Source organism: Cydia strobilella, chromosome 15 (assembly GCF_947568885.1).
Source record: "Cydia strobilella chromosome 15, ilCydStro3.1, whole genome shotgun sequence".
Classification (NCBI taxonomy): domain Eukaryota; kingdom Metazoa; phylum Arthropoda; class Insecta; order Lepidoptera; family Tortricidae; genus Cydia; species Cydia strobilella.
The window spans coordinates 5878663-5899533 of NC_086055.1; the positions used below are offsets into that span (position 1 = coordinate 5878663).

At 45.8% G+C, this 20871-nt stretch overlaps 1 protein-coding gene and 1 long non-coding RNA gene across 2 annotated transcripts in view; one reads left to right on the plus strand and one right to left on the minus strand.

Annotated features, from left to right (window-relative positions):
* LOC134747863 (26S proteasome regulatory subunit 6B) overlaps nucleotides 1-8118 on the plus strand; it is a 215836-nt gene extending 207718 nt beyond the window's left edge. Inside the window, exons 2-10 of the mRNA XM_063682535.1 lie at nucleotides 1103-1194; nucleotides 1276-1365; nucleotides 1800-1971; nucleotides 2673-2834; nucleotides 3495-3698; nucleotides 4237-4384; nucleotides 4829-5020; nucleotides 5128-5286; nucleotides 7957-8118. Coding sequence (XP_063538605.1) covers nucleotides 1162-1194; nucleotides 1276-1365; nucleotides 1800-1971; nucleotides 2673-2834; nucleotides 3495-3698; nucleotides 4237-4384; nucleotides 4829-5020; nucleotides 5128-5286; nucleotides 7957-8041 — 1245 coding nt within the window. The 5' untranslated portion in view covers nucleotides 1103-1161 and the 3' untranslated portion in view covers nucleotides 8042-8118. The remainder of the gene's footprint in view (nucleotides 1-1102; nucleotides 1195-1275; nucleotides 1366-1799; nucleotides 1972-2672; nucleotides 2835-3494; nucleotides 3699-4236; nucleotides 4385-4828; nucleotides 5021-5127; nucleotides 5287-7956) is intronic.
* A 168-nt stretch (nucleotides 8119-8286) lies between these two features.
* On the minus strand, nucleotides 8287-17721 carry LOC134747876 (uncharacterized). The gene is made up of 2 exons (XR_010128371.1): nucleotides 17626-17721; nucleotides 8287-11047 (listed from the first exon to the last, which is right to left on the minus strand). It is a non-coding gene; the product is annotated as an uncharacterized LOC134747876 (long non-coding RNA).
* Nucleotides 17722-20871: the final 3150 nt, after the last annotated feature.

The window sequence follows — 20871 nt, forward strand, 5'->3', positions numbered from 1 at the left end:
TAACTACTTTTTGCCCGCGATTTTGTCTGCGTGGAATTAATACCTACTTTCAAAGTAAATAGGGTATTTGACTGTATTATAAATTATTTTACACCATGCATTAAATAAAGCACCAGAAGATTAATAGTGAAACGTAGACAGCAGTTATTTTTAGACATAATTTCTGTTTTATAATCCGTATAAAACTATAAAGAGTAGGTAATTTGATTGTGACGTCACATGCTAGTGTTTCATGTAAATTCCATAGTAGTAGTAGCATAATCGTTTTGACAGTTCAAAAAAAGAAACTGATTTGACTAGTCAAATATTAGGGTAGGTATAATTATGAAATTTTAAATACAGTCAAAAACCCTATACTATGGCCCTATACCCTATTCCACTGACCTTTTCACCTCCTTAAGGGATGATATCCGTATTACAAACTATGCGATGGCATTTCCCAGGACTCAAACTATTAGGTATAACGTATAACCGTATTGATCGAACTGATTTAATCCACATTTGTAATTTTGTCGATTTCGTCATTAATTGTAGGTTTAAGTTATCGCAATCGCATTACATATAGTGTGCTGTATTGTATTAGACAGACAGTTTGGCCGACTACTTAATTAGGTAGACTTTGGGTTGGTTATCATTATAATGAAAATATCGGATTAAAAATAATCCGATTAATTCGTGCAATAATGTTGAGCAATTCTATTTCGATTTTATTTTATAAATGTTAGTGTGCGCAACAAAGAATAGTATAAATAGGACAAATAGGGCTCTTAACAGCGCACGAGTGTGGAGCGACTCGTGCGCTAATCGCGAAGCGCCAAGCCGCGAACGCGAGTGTGTAGCGAGCGTCGCAGATCTACGAAATCAACTCCACACTCGCGTTCGCGGCTTCGCGCACGAGTGAGGAGGGGCTTTACGACCTCATGACCTTGGTGTGGTGCGATGGTGTGTTACGCCTTTACAATGCTCCTGATTTTGGCCTTATGCTGTGTCAATAGTTCAACACAAATCTGCGTGAAATGAAATAGTCATGACAATGCGTTAGTTGTTTGACGTTTAGGTTTAGGTAGATTTGACAATTCACGATTGAATTTGTTGGTAGTAGTGGCAGTGTTTTTGTATTATCACCTTTTCTAATAAATTGTTAATTAAAAGCCAGCAAATATGGAAGAAATTGGTATTATACTACCTGAGAAGGTAAGTGAGCTTAATTAAAATATACATTTTCTTTAGTAAGTAGTATTCTTTGTGCATTTATCCAAATGTTTGCCTTTGTAGGATGACATTGCTACCGATGCCAAAGGAGCTTTTGCAGGACCACAAACCTTCGAAGAAATAGAATCAGAAGATTTATACACAAAATATAAGGTACATATTATATTTTTGACTTGAAATATGCATATCATGCTAAGTAGTAAATGTAGGTTAACTTTTACGTACTGCGTAAGACGCTTAACATACAACTACAACCGTACATAACACTACTTTAAACGTTTAAATAGTTTTTAAAGCTAAATATACCCAGGAACCCCTTGGAACTATACTTACCTTACCTACTTGCCTTAGTTTTGCGGCAAGTATAGCCTGTTTGTCAACATTATAACATTATGTTGTGTTTTGTTCTAAATATCTTTAATTCAATCTTAAACACCTGTTAGTAATAATTGCTTAAAAACATCAAATCTTAGATAAAAGTGTAAAAGGATTTTTTTGCTAACTGCCTGTTTCCTCTACCAGAATCTATTTTCTTTGTTTATGTCTCCGTTTCTTGAATTGTGTGAGATGATTGCATTTTATTGCAGAAACTGCAGCGCATGTTGGAATTTCTCGAAGTGCAGGAAGACTACATTAAAGATGAACAGAGGAACCTCAAAAAGGAGTATCTCCACGCTCAGGAGGAGGTGAAGCGCATCCAATCCGTTCCGCTGGTCATCGGGCAGTTCCTTGAGGCTGTGGATCAGAATACCGGCATAGGTATTTATTGTGCACTAATTCATCCTACTAGTTTGTGAGTGTTTTGCGAGGCACTTTCTCTTTACATCGAAGGGAGTTTATAAGGAAATACTTAAGTTTTGCTATAAAACATATTTGTTAACACTTTTTAGCCTGTATATCTTGTAACAATCTTAAAATATGAAAAAAAAATTGTGAGTTGTTAACACCAGGGCTCAGAACCGGTTTTTTAATTATTTTATGCTCTATATGTAGGACTGAATCATGTATTAAGGTAACATGTATTATTAGATTGTCCCATTAAAAATTAAATAATAAACAAAAGAACGTAATGATACTGGTATTTTCTGTATGATGAAATAACCTGAGCCTTGGCCAACACAACATTGGCGGCATAAAGACAAAATAAAATTATTAAAAACAAAGTGGCTTTGTCTGAAGATGATCCAGATAATAGTTATGGACAGAAAATGTGCCATTTTCAACCAAAAGGGTTGTTAATAAGGTGCATATTCCATATAGTTTCAGTTTGAAATCAACCTAATCGACAACCGACAATGTGGTCCCTTTGGTTGAAAACGTCACAAATATCTCACAAACATTTTTAGGATTTTTACACAATTTGCAAGTGATTTCCTGGCAGTTAATTTTAACTTTGAAAATAATTTAATGCTGGAAAGCTCATTAAGTATAATTTATATATTTTACTTATACTCTTACAGTGGGCAGCACAACAGGATCAAACTATTATGTCCGGATCTTGTCTACCATCGACCGGGAGCTCCTAAAGCCTTCAGCATCTGTTGCCCTGCACAAGCACTCCAATGCTCTGGTTGATGTATTGCCTCCAGAAGCTGACAGCTCCATCTCAATGTTGCAAGCCGGTATGTTCATTTAGACAATATTTTATCTATGTGTGGTGGCTGCACTGACATATATCTATAGGCAAGCTGCCGAGAACAAATTGTGTCCGCGAGGTGTCCGCCATTTGTTGCGTTTGACGTCTGTCACTAAGCTAAAGAAAGCGCAGCTAGCCAGTAGCAAAGAAGTGCATGCATTTTATTGAGGTGCGGAAACATTTTCTTTGAGAGGCCGCCTCTAGTGTATACATATTACCTCAATGGGTGACCGTGGTGTGTCTCTTATAGGGCAGTAGATACTCTTTTACTGATGTTCTAAAAATAAAACAAAGCCAAATTAGCTCCATTTTTTTGTTTTATTTTGTATGCTCCAATCAAATCATCAGACATGAATAAATGGACTGTATTCCCTATGTTTATTTGATGACTACAAAATTAGATTCTTAAAAAAAATGTACAGAATTTTTAATGACCTCGAACAATAGTCTGGTAACTGCTTACTATTAGACATACTGTATGTTTGTTTGTTTGTATTATTTGCTGTGTTGAGTTCTGTTAGTCTTAGGTCTATGTACAGTTTTACACGCATACAATAACAAAAATTTTATTAAAAAGTTTTAATGTAAGTAAATTTGTTTTTAAGATTTAAAAGATAAATATTAAAATTTTCTTGTTTTTTTTCAGACGAAAAACCCGACGTTCAATACGCCGACATCGGAGGCATGGACACACAGAAGCAAGAAATCCGCGAGGCGGTAGAGCTGCCGCTGACCCACGTGGAGTTGTACCGGCAGATCGGTATCGAGCCTCCGCGAGGCGTGCTCATGTACGGCCCGCCCGGCTGCGGCAAGACCATGCTGGCCAAGGCCGTGGCGCACCACACTACTGGTGAGCACAGGGTAACTACCCTGGGTAACCCTACCTGGGGATACAACTATTCCTTAGGAGTAAAATACTTATACCGACAATGCATTTCGATAGTGCATAGTGTTCTTCTTCTTCTTGTAGAAGATAGTGCATAGTGTTAGTATTGATTGTTTCAAATTATTTAAATTAGGCGAAAAATTTGTCTTCCTAAAGGGACACAAGGTTAATGACATTAAAGAGGTTAGCAATCACAAATACTGGCATTATGAAGTAAGCTAATAGTCTGATGCTAAAAATGAACACTGGAACCTGATTCTAGTTTTTTGCGAGTTCTTCGAATTCTATTTTGACTATACTTTAAATTCAGAAGTCACTAAAAAAATTGGGAAAAAGGCAAAATCATTCCTGAACTGGGCATGTAGTAATTATATCACTCTCCCTGCGAGTCCTCATGTCTATCACATGTCTTTATGCGTCATGCAACACTCTCTTAGGACATGGTGCCATACAAATGTTTGTATCAGTTTTTTTATCTATCATAAATATTTGTAATTTCCAGCGGCGTTCATCCGCGTAGTAGGGTCGGAGTTCGTGCAGAAGTACCTGGGCGAGGGCCCGCGCATGGTGCGCGACGTGTTCCGCCTCGCCAAGGAGAACAGCCCCGCCATCATCTTCATCGACGAGATCGACGCCATCGCCACCAAGAGGTACAAAAATATACAACTATGTAGAAGCGATAAAAACTTAAATTAAATACACGAGCTTTAGTTCGAGATAGCACCCCAGGCATCAAATAAACTAATATAAACGCCACTTTTAGGGCTAATTTCGTCAATATCTTGATTTGTACAGTGTTGTCTCCTCATGTTCATTGCGATCCACACTGGCATGACCGAGTATTGGTTAATTTAAACAATAGACTATAATTAAAGAGTCCAGAGGAAATACGATTAGAGACCATTTGTAGCAACTGCACCTGATATCCAGGAAATACGCTCATTTCAATTCCTATACCAAAATTATGTATGTATGTATGACACTTTGTAAAATGAAGTCATTGTTTTAGTATGGCATTTAATCGACAGCTAAAAATAAAAATATACAAAGGTTTTGAATAAATATCATTACTAACATGTTCTAAATTGTTCCAGATTTGATGCACAAACTGGTGCCGACAGAGAAGTACAGAGAATCCTACTGGAACTTCTCAACCAAATGGATGGTTTTGACCAGACCACTAATGTCAAGGTTATAATGGCCACGAATCGTGCCGATACGTTGGATCCTGCTCTGCTTAGGCCTGGACGCCTGGATAGAAAAATTGAATTCCCTCTTCCTGATAGGTAAGGTTAAATTAAATCACTTTGGTTGTCACCATGTTTGATACTAACTGAGACTGTAACAGTCTCAGACAAGGGCACTTAGTGATCATAATAATATCATGTTCCAGGCGTCAGAAGCGCCTGATCTTCTCGACGATCACGGCGAAGATGAACCTGTCGGAGGAGGTGGACCTGGAGGAGTTCGTGGCGCGGCCGGACCGCGTGTCGGGCGCGGACATCAACGCCATCTGCCAGGAGGCCGGCATGCAAGCCGTGCGCGAGAACAGGTGCGTGTTCCCTCGTCTACACTAGCACGGCACTGGTGAACCTGTCGGAGGAGGTGGACCTGGAGGAGTTCGTGGCGCGGACATCAACGCCATCTGCCAGGAGGCCGGCATGCAAGCCGTGCGCGAGAACAGGTGCGTGTTCCCTCGTCTACACTAGCACGGCACTGGTGAACCTGTCGGAGGAGGTGGACCTGGAGGAGTTCGTGGCGCGGACATCAACGCCATCTGCCAGGAGGCCGGCATGCAAGCCGTGCGCGAGAACAGGTGCGTGTTCCCTCGTCTACACTAGCACGGCACTGGTGAACCTGTCGGAGGAGGTGGACCTGGAGGAGTTCGTGGCGCGGACATCAACGCCATCTGCCAGGAGGCCGGCATGCAAGCCGTGCGCGAGAACAGGTGCGTGTTCCCTCGTCTACACTAGCACGGCACTGGTGAACCTGTCGGAGGAGGTGGACCTGGAGGAGTTCGTGGCGCGGACATCAACGCCATCTGCCAGGAGGCCGGCATGCAAGCCGTGCGCGAGAACAGGTGCGTGTTCCCTCGTCTACACTAGCACGGCACTGGTGAACCTGTCGGAGGAGGTGGACCTGGAGGAGTTCGTGGCGCGGACATCAACGCCATCTGCCAGGAGGCCGGCATGCAAGCCGTGCGCGAGAACAGGTGCGTGTTCCCTCGTCTACACTAGCACGGCACTGGTGAACCTGTCGGAGGAGGTGGACCTGGAGGAGTTCGTGGCGCGGACATCAACGCCATCTGCCAGGAGGCCGGCATGCAAGCCGTGCGCGAGAACAGGTGCGTGTTCCCTCGTCTACACTAGCACGGCACTGGTGAACCTGTCGGAGGAGGTGGACCTGGAGGAGTTCGTGGCGCGGACATCAACGCCATCTGCCAGGAGGCCGGCATGCAAGCCGTGCGCGAGAACAGGTGCGTGTTCCCTCGTCTACACTAGCACGGCACTGGTGAACCTGTCGGAGGAGGTGGACCTGGAGGAGTTCGTGGCGCGGACATCAACGCCATCTGCCAGGAGGCCGGCATGCAAGCCGTGCGCGAGAACAGGTGCGTGTTCCCTCGTCTACACTAGCACGGCACTGGTGAACCTGTCGGAGGAGGTGGACCTGGAGGAGTTCGTGGCGCGGACATCAACGCCATCTGCCAGGAGGCCGGCATGCAAGCCGTGCGCGAGAACAGGTGCGTGTTCCCTCGTCTACACTAGCACGGCACAGGTGAACCTGTCGGAGGAGGTGGACCTGGAGGAGTTCGTGGCGCGGACATCAACGCCATCTGCCAGGAGGCCGGCATGCAAGCCGTGCGCGAGAACAGGTGCGTGTTCCCTCGTCTACACTAGCACGGCACAGGTGAACCTGTCGGAGGAGGTGGACCTGGAGGAGTTCGTGGCGCGGACATCAACGCCATCTGCCAGGAGGCCGGCATGCAAGCCGTGCGCGAGAACAGGTGCGTGTTCCCTCGTCTACACTAGCACGGCACAGGTGAACCTGTCGGAGGAGGTGGATCTGGAGGAGTTCGTGGCGCGGACATCAACGCCATCTGCCAGGAGGCCGGCATGCAAGCCGTGCGCGAGAACAGGTGCGTGTTCCCTCGTCTACACTAGCACGACACAGGTGAACCTGTCGGAGGAGGTGGACCTGGAGGAGTTCGTGGCGCGGACATCAACGCCATCTGCCAGGAGGCCGGCATGCAAGCCGTGCGCGAGAACAGGTGCGTGTTCCCTCGTCTACACTAGCACGGCACAGGTGAACCTGTCGGAGGAGGTGGACCTGGAGGAGTTCGTGGCGCGGGCATCAACGCCATCTGCCAAGCGGCCGGCATGCAAGCCGTGCGCGAGAACAGGTGCGTGTTCCCTCGTCTACACTAGCACGGCACAGGTGAACCTGTCGGAGGAGGTGGACCTGGAGGAGTTTTTGGCGCGGACATCAACGCCATCTGCCATGAGGCCGGCATGCAAGCCGTGCGCGAGAACAGGTGCGTGTTCCCTCGTCTACACTAGCACGGCACAGGTGAACCGGTCGGAGGAGGTGGACCTGGAGGAGTTCGTGGCGCGGACATCAACGCCATCTGCCAGGAGGCCGGCATGCACGCCGTGCGCGAGAACAGGTGCGTGTTCCCTCGTCTACACGAGCACGGCACAGCAGGTGAACCTGTTGGAGGAGGGGAACCTAAAGGAGTTCGTGGCGCGGACATCAACGCCATCTGCCAGGAGGCCGGCATGCACGCCGTGCGCGAGAACAGGTTGGTTCTCCACTTAATCACCCTTAAATTGAACGCCACACCTATGGTGCGGCGGGTCAGCGTGTAACTTGTCAGAATACTCAGAATGCACGAAGTCGATATTGGGCTGTACACTACATGCATTCAAGTTAGGTTTATATTGTGACAAACTTACGCCCGTGGTTTTGGCAATGTGTTTTTATGTGACATATATGGCCTTCAAAATGTTAATAAACACCATAAAGAATTTCGACTTACGAGCGACGAATCAAATGAAAAGTCCCACGCTTGAATGGTACATAGCTAAATGGCGTTGTCGGTACCAAAATGGCTAAAACACTATGCAATGCAATTACACTATTCAACATTCTCATTTTAATTTGGTCTTGCTCTTGCTCTCCAAATGCTCGAAACTAATCACATATTTTCTGTTTTTTTATTCAGGTATATTGTCCTGCCTAAAGACTTCGAAAAGGGATACAAGAACAATATCAAGAAGGATGAGTGTGAATACGAATTCTACAAATAGATATAAATTGTATTCGTGTATTATCTTAAAATTCTTAAAATAATTAACTCCAAGTAAATATGATTATGTCACTATAACCCGTTGTTTTTTTTACTGAAATCAGATTTCAGGTTTTATACAGGCTTTTACGTTTTCTTTTAAACATTAATCTCCTACTCATCAAGGCGATTCTAAAGAGCACAAACTCAATGAGGTTGCATTTCTGTAACTATCTTTAGAATGTTTTATAAAGCAACAATAAAACATTCTTTTTCTCAAAATCTATATTTCATAACAATCTTATAACAATGTGATATCATAATTTTACAAAATATTTGGCATATACCTTACATAAATTTGAAATTGATACAAATAAATTATGACATTCTGATGAATAACATCATGTCGCAAGAAGACAATGAAAATGATTTGTGATGAAGATCTACTTTAACGTGTTACTGTATAAATACGAGCAAATATTGTAAATAACAAACGTGCTTTCAACAATCTAGGCTGTGTTAAGGCACTAAGTCTAGGTAAGGCTCTAGTCTATTTTAGTAACATCTAGCTGCCTATGTTTCCGATTGTATGTATCATTTAGTCACAACTCTAGCTTTATAATTCACATACAATACTTTGTTAGTAATATTACTCACTTAACATATAAGCCAAAATTGCGTGGTTTGTTTTTACATACAAAAATCACTCAAACCTCGAACGACTATTACTTTGTAAAATTATTAAGGAATCTGTGACCAGTTCGTATGTCTGTTATAGTTTTTTTTTGCGCAATCTACCTAAGTTCAGAAATTAGTCGTTCAAATGAATTTCAGTGAGTTCCAGAGGGCAGTAGTCCTCAAAAATCTGGCAAGTAATGTAATCTTTTGTAAAAATATCTGGCAGACAAAATTTCATTTAGATAAAATATCATAATCAGGTTCAAGACATCACAGTTTTAAGGCCAAATCGCTTTTTAGTCATCCTAACTTCTTTAAAATACCTATCGACTGGAAAAAAAGGGTATTTGTGACTCTGTTTATTCTTATTGCTAATAAAACTTCGTTCATACGCTCGAATGCAAAAATGTATGATTTTACTAAGATTTCGAACACTCGTACGAGAAACAATAAGTTAATTCGGGACAAGTAAGCAACTGCGCCTATTCATCGGTTATAAGTATGATGTAAGGATTAAAGTCCCTCCATTTTGACCCATTTTGTTTTTTTTAAATAATAATATAGCTGCCACTGAATTTGATGGGCCAGGACACTGGTTCCATGAAAAAAAAGGGCCCAGTCTTAAGTCTAAACATCGGCTGATATGACCGTTTTGTAAATTTCATTTAATAACATTACATATCAAGTATAAAGTTGAATATAAAAATAAGAAAATAGAAATTTAAAATACCCGAATACCGGAATCGGAATGTAGAAGATTAATCGACGTTTTTAACTTACGATTACGAATAATATCTACTAATATCGATTTATAATTTAGTAAGTTAAGTACAACAGCAGCCGTCTTGCAACTCGATAATACTGATTCATTTTTGTCATCTTTTAAGAAACTAATTTAAAACACACTGTATAACAAGACACGATTCGGTAAGAACCTAAATAAGTGTAAAAGGCTTGTTTTAAGTCATAAAGGTATGAATATAATATTATAGTGCAAGAAAACAGTATAACACTCCATTTGGACGGGAGTTATAGAAACGTGATAATATTACTTAACGCTTAAAGGCATACACTAACACATAAATCTACAACAAACATGTATCCAACAATTTTATGGCATAAAAACACGATAAATATATTTCAACGATATATCGATTACATGTTCAAGAGAAAATAGAAACAAAAGGAATGTTTTCCATACATGTAGTATATGGATCGGCAATGGAATGACTTCACTGGAAGAGAAGACGCGGAAATTACGTATTTGAAATTTGTAAAATACGTTGTCAAGTATATTAAATTGTTATTTGAAAGCTGTTAAATTTAGGCTACGAGTGGATTTCAGATAAGAAAGATGCAAATAAATTCATTCCACGCAGAAGTAGAAGGGAAAGTAGTTTGTTTTTTTTTTGTTAATTTGGTGCATTGAATCATGTCTTCATTGTACACAATACCTAATTAATATTTTCTTTTATTTTTTCCTTTTTAAAGGGTTTTATATTTATAATGCGGGCCATAACCAACCATTATAAATAATTATTAAGTGGTGTTTTCTGTTATCGTAGATGAAGTCATAAATCTTGTCATTCGGTATGTGTTTAGGATTGTAGCTTTTTATTATTATATATGTAGGTATCAAATGTCAACAGTATGTAAATCTTCATTATTTATGGAATTTATGAATCCAACACTAACTTGATTATGATTTCGAACAGTTGGAACATAAGCGATTTAAAATAGCAAAACGAATAATTATACAATAGTTTAGTACAAAGTAGATTTCACATTACTCTTGTTTGCACCATTCTTGACTGAAAATCCACTGTTTTAGACAACACTGACCGGTTCCACCGACCACAATCAACGGCTTATTACTTTTTTACTCGGCTAAGAAGTCACTTTACATACAATTTTTGAGCAACCGGCTGTTAGTTATTTGCATTTAAAGTAGATATTTGCGGCTTTCTATTTGAAAAGCCTACCTTAATCACTTGTCATATCATGATATCATAAGGCACCTATTGATATGGAAAGTAACATTTTAGTTTATAAATATGTGGAATAGTAAACTTATAGTAATACAATATAGGATACCAACATTTCAGGTCTATACGTAATTCCCGCTTACGATAGCTAAAATGCGTGACGTAACGACTATTTTGTACAAAAAACTAAAATTACACATTACAAGTTGCTTCGTAACAACTTTGGTTTGTCATGATCGTTGTGGGAATGCTAAATGATAAGAAGCTGCAAGCTCTACGCCACTTGTCACTTCGATAAAATAAATACGTCTTTTTCGTGTCGAACTGGTGGGCATCTGGTAAGTCGTTAGGAATATCTTAATTACCTGAAAAAGATAATAATAATCATAATATTGTCTTCGGTTACCGCGATAGTTACTCATGAAATAAAACTATGAAAACGGATTATATCGCGTATATTGAATTTATAATACATCCCGACGTTTCGAACCCTTTACAGCGTTCGTGGTCAACGGGTGACTGAGGAAAAATTACAAAGTGCAAAAATACCCACATACTAAAATAATGAACAATCATAGACTATAAACTTTAAGGCTGGTTGTACATGCAAAATCGGTTCATAAGGCTAGTTATACACTACAATTATTTTAAAGTAAAGATATATATATACGCGATAAAAAACTACGCCGGCTCCAACCCTACACCACGGACCCGAGAAGATTTAATTCCCTCCTATATTGTAGGAGGGTATCCCAATATGGGACCGGCAACAAACTCGGCGGGACACATCTTTTCAAAACATATTATACTCAGAATGTCCAACCTCATCCAACACTAAGGTCTCACAGTCTATGTCTCGCTTGCTCCTTTATCAGATGGACTACAGGATCCCAAGCTGGTGGTAGAGAAAAGCCATCTTCCCTGTTAAAGTTTGGATATTTCTTAATCTCAATGGCCTCGCGCAGCATTCTGGGTATGTAACGCTTCTCCTTGGCAAGAACCAGAGGCTTATCAAACTTGAGATTGAGTGATTGACTTTATCCATGACATGCTCACAGACTGCAGACCTAGGTCGACGGTGCTTGACATCAGCTATGTGTTCCTTCCTACAATTTAGGAGGGAATTAAATCTTCTCGGGTCCGTGGTGTAGGGTTGGAGCCGGCGTAGTTTTTTTTTATTTTATTTTTTTTTTTATTTATTTATTTAAGAAACAAACAGTCTTCTATAGTTATACATAACACTGGAAATTTTCTTAAAGCTAGACTTACAGTTTCCTTAATGAAAATATTTTAACATCATGTTTAATAAAGTTTCTACAGAGTAAAACAGAGCTATTTGTGCAAACAAGAACAAAAACAATAACAACAATAATGAGAAAAAAAAAAGATGCAAGAGTATCAGGGTGTTAACAATTAAATTGTATATAAACTGAATACTAAAAAGGTTTTACTATTCTTATTACTTATTAACGTTCAATACTGAGATTTTTTCCTAATAGCGCCAAACTAATGATCTGGGTTATTACACTGCATGGATAGTGTTTTAAATCTATTAAGTTTCTCGCAGAAAATATCGAGATTCAGAAATTTTTCGTTGTACAACCTGCATGCCCTTCTAACAAAACTATTTTTCGCGTAAGCAGTCCGACTACGGGGGATGTAAAAGAGGGGTTTTTTCCTGCAAGCGCGTTCACAACGTCGAGGAACTCTGAAGGATAGTGAATGTAATAAAAACGGAGAATCAATAATATTGTTAATAATTTTATAAAGGGTTAAGATATCGGTACGTTCTCGGCGATAACTAAGGGATGTTATATTGTGTGCTCTCATTGCGGTGACGTAATCTGATTTTTTTTTTCTAATCCTGTATTCTATTGTCTTAGCAAACTTTTTTTGAACTCTCTCTATCCTATCACTATGTATTTTATACTGTGGGCTCCACACAGCGCTTGCAAATTCCAAACGACTACGAACATAACTGTTAAACAGTACCTTATAAGTTAAAAGTCTCTTAAACGGTTTACCTACGCGTAATATAAATCCTAACTGCTTAAATGCTTTACTTAACATGTCATCAATGTGAGGTACAAAAGTGAGTTTTGAGTCCATTATGACACCGAGGTCTCGAATCTGGTGAACACGACTTAAATTTTTATTACAAAGTTTATAGTCAAAATTAATACTACTCCTTTTTCTGCTAAAACTTATAACGAAACATTTGTCCGGATTTATGGACAACTTATTATCAATGCAATAAGTCTCAAAAAGATCCAAGTCATCCTGTAAGGCTTTACAATCATCCACATTACGAATGACTCTAAATATCTTTGCATCGTCAGCATATAAAAGTAAGTTTGACTTTTTTATACATGCAGAGATATCATTGATGTAGATGATAAATAATAAAGGCCCCAGATGAGACCCTTGTGGAACACCAGATGTGATAGGCCTGTACTGAGAAGTATATCCACCCACTGCCACAGCCTGCGAACGATTCTCAATGTAAGATTTTATCCATCGGAAAAGGTCACCGTGTATACCGATATGCCAGAGCTTCAGCAGTAAGCGCTCATGACAAACCTTATCGAAGGCCTTGGCAAAATCGGTATACACAGCGTCCACCCGATAGTTATTATCTAGTGCGTCCAATAAGATCTCCGTGTAGGATATCAGATTGGACTCAACACTCCGGCCCTTAAGAAAACCATGTTGGTTTGGAATAATGTGACGACGTATGGCAGTGGATAGATGATCGGTTACAATTTTTTCCAAAATCTTACCAAATTGACACAGTTTCGAGATTGGTCGATATTTTTCTATGTCATGGCTAATTTCACCTTTAGGTATAGGGGTGACTAGTGCACGTTTCCACAACGAGGGGACGCATCCATCTGAAAGGGATTTTTTGAAAAGTAATGTAACCGGTTCTACTAAATTGGAAGAGCATTTATTGATTATTACTGGATGTATAAAATCAGGACCGGCCCCTTTGTTTACATTTATGGATTTAAGATATTTATAAACTAATTCTTTGGTTATGTGAATTGTATCAAAGTCGAAAACTGAGTCACTTGTCGATGGGAGGTTATTTAAATCAAAAGAAACACTACCTGGTTTTTCAAAAACTGAGTGAAAGTGTTCATTAAAGAAATCACATATTTGTGTCCCACTTGAAGCTGTCACACCCTTATATTGCATAACCTGCGGAAGACCTCTTTTAGACATAGTAGATTTTATATAAGTCCAAAAGAATTTAGGGTGAGCATTAATCTTAGTTTCAATATAACTAATATAACTTCTATAACATTCCGGCTCCAATTTTGATATTCTTTTCTTTAACAATTTATAAGTGTCATGGTCTAATGGGTTACCATACGTCTTCCACAGCTTATGGTATTTCTTTTTTTCGTTCAACAGTCTTCTAAGTGGTTTAGTATACCACGGGGGCTTGGAACAAGAGAACCGTTGGGGGACCCTAGGGACATATCTATCGATTAAGCTATTTAGTATATTGTAGAAAATCGAAACACAATCGTCCAACGTACGGCCCGAAAAGCGTTCCGACCAGGCGATTTTAGATAACTCGAGGTTTATTTCATTGAAGTTTGCATTGAAGAAACGATATACAAAAGTAGGGGCCGGTTTGAGAGGAATCGTGTAAGCAATACTATTTGAAGAGCCTTATGGTGCAAATCTTCCGGTGTTAAAGGATCGTCGCTTGCGGATATTGTGCAATTTTTGTTGCAAAAAATAAGGTCTAGAATTCGTTGATTACAGTTTAGGCAACAATTGTACTGCTCTAAACCTGAAAATGATAGAAACTCGCTAAGTAACTGTACGTGCAAAGTATTAGTACCCCCAATTAGGTCCATTTTAGAACTATCAGATGTAGCCCACTGAGCGTCTGATATATTAAAGTCGCCTGTTACGAGAAAAACATCATTGGGATTTTCTATTATTAATTGACTACAAATATCAAAAAAGTTTTCTAACGTATCTTTATACAGTGGCCCGTGCGGGATGTACACACAACAGATATTCAGAGACGTCTGCCCCTGAGTGCCGCACTGCGATAAGGGTATTGATACCCAGACACACTCGGAGGCGGCAGGCGACGGGCAAGGCCAGTCCCGGCGCGCGGGCCGATGCTCGCGGCGCACCGCTATCGCCACCCCACCACCGCGCTCCATGCCGCTCGATTCCACAGATCTATCGCTGCGATACACGATGTACCTATTGTCAAATAGTTCCCCGTCATAAAAATTTGAATTTAGCCAGCTTTCAGCCACACAAATAAAGCCATAGTCTGACATTGACACATGTGAATAAAAACTTTGCGTTTTTGTACGCAAGCCGCGTACGTTTTGATAGTAACCAATAATATTAGCTGCCGTAATGAGAGTTAGAAATTACACGACCATTGTTACTTACTCGTACAAATCGTACATACGTTATTTTTGTCATTAAATACCAGAAAGTAACATTAGTTAGACGTTGTGAAGTAAACAAAAAGTGTAGGTAACCTTTTATTTGTAAATCGGGCGACAAGAACAAAACAATAACTTTTTTTTGATAGGCAGTGCAGGTGGTACATTCAAATCGCATTTGTTCGGCGCTGATAAGGAAGATATTAATAGATATACAACACATATTCGTATCACAAACAACCAAAGAGTTATAAGGCGCAATTAAACTAGTTTTTATGTTAAACGACTTTAGGAAAAAAAAGCAGAACAGTTGACATGCACATGAAAATGGGATTAAAACGTAGAACAGTCATTTTATTTTATTAAAATCGAAATTACTGTTTATAACCATTACTTTAGACGTCTCGGTTTTTCTAGCCAGGATCTTGCAGTCTCTAATCCATAAATACGTGATTTTATTGTCCTTCTTGAGGTCCCGTGCGCGTTTTAGCAGCATCTTGCTGGCCGGAGTGAGATGGTCGCCCAAGTACAGATTCAATGCCGGCCCGTTAAGGCCAATGGAGGATGTTGTGATGCCCTTGCGCGCACGGACTGCTGATAAAAGCTGGTCCTTATAAACACGCCTGGTAAACTTTACGATAATAGCGGGTTCGCGATATTTTGACGACCGCCCCTGGTCGTTGTCACCGCCGTCGTTGTCGTCACCATTCTGGAAACGTCGCACTCGCTGTATGCTGTCGATATGATGAGCCTCAAACGTCAGCCCTACTACAATATAAATATCTTGAAGGATGCTAGTCAGACTTTCTCCTTTTTTGAAGGGCAAGCCGGAGATTTCAATATTATTAATCCTAGAGTATTGCTCTCGAGCATCAAACTCTTGTTGGAGGGTAGTTATCATTTTTGACGCCGTATTAAGGTCGGATTGTAACTTAGCCACAAGCTCGGTTTTTTCCTTCATTTGGCTTACACTGTCCTCTACAAAAGACACTCGAGATTCCATCTCCTTTAACTTCGTATTAATCTCTTGGATACCATCCTTGCAGGATACTAGGTCGGACTTTATTGAACGAAATTCGTCGCGAAAGTCATGGATCTCTTTCAGGATGGCGGCAAAACCTTGCTGCAACTCTGATGACGATGCACCAGGCGCTGCTGGTGCTGAAATAGGGTCCTGCGGGCATTGAGGTTCGGCCGGTACGACGCCAGTTGCGGGATTACTGCCAGCACGGCAGGTTACACACCGCCAGTTTGCTTTTTTATCGCTCGTCATTTTGCGATAAGTAGTCTCAAGGATGCCAGCACACCCATAATGTAAAATACCTTTACAAACACTGCAATTTACTCCATCCGTAACTGCCAGACGGCACTTAGCACAGTTCATTATGATATGATAATTCGATTTTACTAAAAACGGGTGTCTGACAAAAAACAACTCTGTTACAATGTAGTTAAGTCGATAATTCTGTGACGCGATATGATACACACGACGTAAACAAATAAGTCACACGGTAGGCCGCACGTAGCAACCGTTCGGGACGAGTATCTGGCGCTAACTGAAACTACTACTATCGCGTATATATATATATATATATATATATATATCTTTACTTGAAAATAATTGTAGGGTATAACTAGCCTTATGAACCGATTTTGCATGTACAACCAGCCTTAAAGTTTATAGTCTATGATTGTTCATTATTTTAGTATGTGGGTATTTTTGTACTTTGTAATTTTTCCTCAGTCACCCGTTGACCACGAACGCTGTAAAGGGTTCGAAACGTCGGGATGTATTATAAATTCAATATACGCGATATAATCCGTTTTCATAGTTTTATTTCAAAAATAATAATCAGTTTTGTCATACATTGTGTAATTATGTAACAAATGTAATGTGTGTTTTGTATATGACATTTATTCCGGTTTGAATTAATGAATTCTTATTTACATAAGTTAAGTCGCAATTTGTATGTCTATCTTTTTGTTTTTAGCAATTAATGCATGTTAGCCATTAAGTATTAATTGTAATGCCAATTAGCACGTCAAGTTTAGCTGTTAGTGCTTATTGAATGAAAAATAAATAAATAAGTAAATAAATTGTTTTCGCTTACTGTTCATCAGACATTGACCTAAGTTCCTTTGAAATCTACCCAAACATCATACATTGCTTAACTGTAATAATTTTCTTTCTGTAGCTGCACGGAATTTAATAACTTTTACGGGGGGATAGGCGGATCCACACAGACGAGCCGCCGCGCAAGGAATATGCCGCGCGAAGCTGCTCTGTACAGACTTGCCTTGGGCGAAGCAAACGCACTCGCGGCCACAATGCCTCGGGCGAGGCACGTCTCCACAGACCGAGCTGCTTCGCGCGGCAATTTCCTCGCTAGGCGGCTCGTTCTGTGTGGACCCGCCCAGCGTTCGAGCTTCAGCATATTTTTTTCATGACGTGTTGCGCGGCGCAGGAAGGGGTGCTGCAGCAGGCGCGGGTCTATGCTTGTGTCGTGTATACTCACAGGTGGCGGGGGCGGGCCTCGGCGGCGGCGGCATGAGCGGCACGAGCAGCGCGGGCGGGCCGGCGCGGCGCAGGAAGGGGTGCTGCAGCAGGCGCGGGTCTATGCTTGTGTCGTGTATACTCACAGGTGGCGGGGGCGGGCCTCGGCGGCGGCGGCATGAGCGGCACGAGCAGCGCGGGCGGGCCGGCGCGGCGCAGGAAGGGGTGCTGCAGCAGGCGCGGGTCTATGCTTGTGTCGTGTATACTCACAGGTGGCGGGGGCGGGCCTCGGCGGCGGCGGCATGAGCGGCACGAGCAGCGCGGGCGGGCCGGCGCGGCGCAGGAAGGGGTGCTGCAGCAGGCGCGGGTCTATGCTTGTGTCGTGTATACTCACAGGTGGCGGGGGCGGGCCTCGGCGGCGGCGGCATGAGCGGCACGAGCAGCGCGGGCGGGCCGGCGCGGCGCAGGAAGGGGTGCTGCAGCAGGCGCGGGTCTATGCTTGTGTCGTGTATACTCACAGGTGGCGGGGGCGGGCCTCGGCGGCGGCGGCATGAGCGGCACGAGCAGCGCGGGCGGGCCGACGCGGCGCAGGAAGGGGTGCTGCAGCAGGCGCGGGTCTATGCTTGTGTCGTGTATACTCACAGGTGGCGGGGGCGGGCCTCGGCGGCGGCGGCATGAGCGGCACGAGCAGCGCGGGCGGGCCGGCGCGGCGCAGGAAGGGGTGCTGCAGCAGGCGCGGGTCTATGCTTGTGTCGTGTATACTCACAGGTGGCGGGGGCGGGCCTCGGCGGCGGCGGCATGAGCGGCACGAGCAGCGCGGGCGGGCCGGCGCGGCGCAGGAAGGGGTGCTGCAGCAGGCGCGGGTCTATGCTTGTGTCGTGTATACTCACAGGTGGCGGGGGCGGGCCTCGGCGGCGGCGGCATGAGCGGCACGAGCAGCGCGGGCGGGCCGGCGCGGCGCAGGAAGGGGTGCTGCAGCAGGCGCGGGTCTATGCTTGTGTCGTGTATACTCACAGGTGGCGGGGGCGGGCCTCGGCGGCGGCGGCATGAGCGGCACGAGCAGCGCGGGCGGGCCGGCGCGGCGCAGGAAGGGGTGCTGCAGCAGGCGCGGGTCTATGCTTGTGTCGTGTATACTCACAGGTGGCGGGGGCGGGCCTCGGCGGCGGCGGCATGAGCGGCACGAGCAGCGCGGGCGGGCCGGCGCGGCGCAGGAAGGGGTGCTGCAGCAGGCGCGGGTCTATGCTTGTGTCGTGTATACTCACAGGTGGCGGGGGCGGGCCTCGGCGGCGGCGGCATGAGCGGCACGAGCAGCGCGGGCGGGCCGGCGCGGCGCAGGAAGGGGTGCTGCAGCAGGCGCGGGTCTATGCTTGTGTCGTGTATACTCACAGGTGGCGGGGGCGGGCCTCGGCGGCGGCGGCATGAGCGGCACGAGCAGCGCGGGCGGGCCGGCGCGGCGCAGGAAGGGGTGCTGCAGCAGGCGCGGGTCTATGCTTGTGTCGTGTATACTCACAGGTGGCGGGGGCGGGCCTCGGCGGCGGCGGCATGAGCGGCACGAGCAGCGCGGGCGGGCCGGCGCGGCGCAGGAAGGGGTGCTGCAGCAGGCGCGGGTCTATGCTTGTGTCGTGTATACTCACAGGTGGCGGGGGCGGGCCTCGGCGGCGGCGGCATGAGCGGCACGAGCAGCGCGGGCGGGCCGGCGCGGCGCAGGAAGGGGTGCTGCAGCAGGCGCGGGTCTATGCTTGTGTCGTGTATACTCACAGGTGGCGGGGGCGGGCCTCGGCGGCGGCGGCATGAGCGGCACGAGCAGCGCGGGCGGGCCGGCGCGGCGCAGGAAGGGGTGCTGCAGCAGGCGCGGGTCTATGCTTGTGTCGTGTATACTCACAGGTGGCGGGGGCGGGCCTCGGCGGCGGCGGCATGAGCGGCACGAGCAGCGCGGGCGGGCCGGCGCGGCGCAGGAAGGGGTGCTGCAGCAGGCGCGGGTCTATGCTTGTGTCGTGTATACTCACAGGTGGCGGGGGCGGGCCTCGGCGGCGGCGGCATGAGCGGCACGAGCAGCGCGGGCGGGCCGGCGCGGCGCAGGAAGGGGTGCTGCAGCAGGCGCGGGTCTATGCTTGTGTCGTGTATACTCACAGGTGGCGGGGGCGGGCCTCGGCGGCGGCGGCATGAGCGGCACGAGCAGCGCGGGCGGGCCGGCGCGGCGCAGGAAGGGGTGCTGCAGCAGGCGCGGGTCTATGCTTGTGTCGTGTATACTCACAGGTGGCGGGGGCGGGCCTCGGCGGCGGCGGCATGAGCGGCACGAGCAGCGCGGGCGGGCCGGCGCGGCGCAGGAAGGGGTGCTGCAGCAGGCGCGGGTCTATGCTTGTGTCGTGTATACTCACAGGTGGCGGGGGCGGGCCTCGGCGGCGGCGGCATGAGCGGCACGAGCAGCGCGGGCGGGCCGGCGCGGCGCAGGAAGGGGTGCTGCAGCAGGCGCGGGTCTATGCTTGTGTCGTGTATACTCACAGGTGGCGGGGGCGGGCCTCGGCGGCGGCGGCATGAGCGGCACGAGCAGCGCGGGCGGGCCGGCGCGGCGCAGGAAGGGGTGCTGCAGCAGGCGCGGGTCTATGCTTGTGTCGTGTATACTCACAGGTGGCGGGGGCGGGCCTCGGCGGCGGCGGCATGAGCGGCACGAGCAGCGCGGGCGGGCCGGCGCGGCGCAGGAAGGGGTGCTGCAGCAGGCGCGGGTCTATGCTTGTGTCGTGTATACTCACAGGTGGCGGGGGCGGGCCTCGGCGGCGGCGGCATGAGCGGCACGAGCAGCGCGGGCGGGCCGGCGCGGCGCAGGAAGGGGTGCTGCAGCAGGCGCGGGTCTATGCTTGTGTCGTGTATACTCACAGGTGGCGGGGGCGGGCCTCGGCGGCGGCGGCATGAGCGGCACGAGCAGCGCGGGCGGGCCGGCGCGGCGCAGGAAGGGGTGCTGCAGCAGGCGCGGGTCTATGCTTGTGTCGTGTATACTCACAGGTGGCGGGGGCGGGCCTCGGCGGCGGCGGCATGAGCGGCACGAGCAGCGCGGGCGGGCCGGCGCGGCGCAGGAAGGGGTGCTGCAGCAGGCGCGGGTCTATGCTTGTGTCGTGTATACTCACAGGTGGCGGGGGCGGGCCTCGGCGGCGGCGGCATGAGCGGCACGAGCAGCGCGGGCGGGCCGGCGCGGCGCAGGAAGGGGTGCTGCAGCAGGCGCGGGTCTATGCTTGTGTCGTGTATACTCACAGGTGGCGGGGGCGGGCCTCGG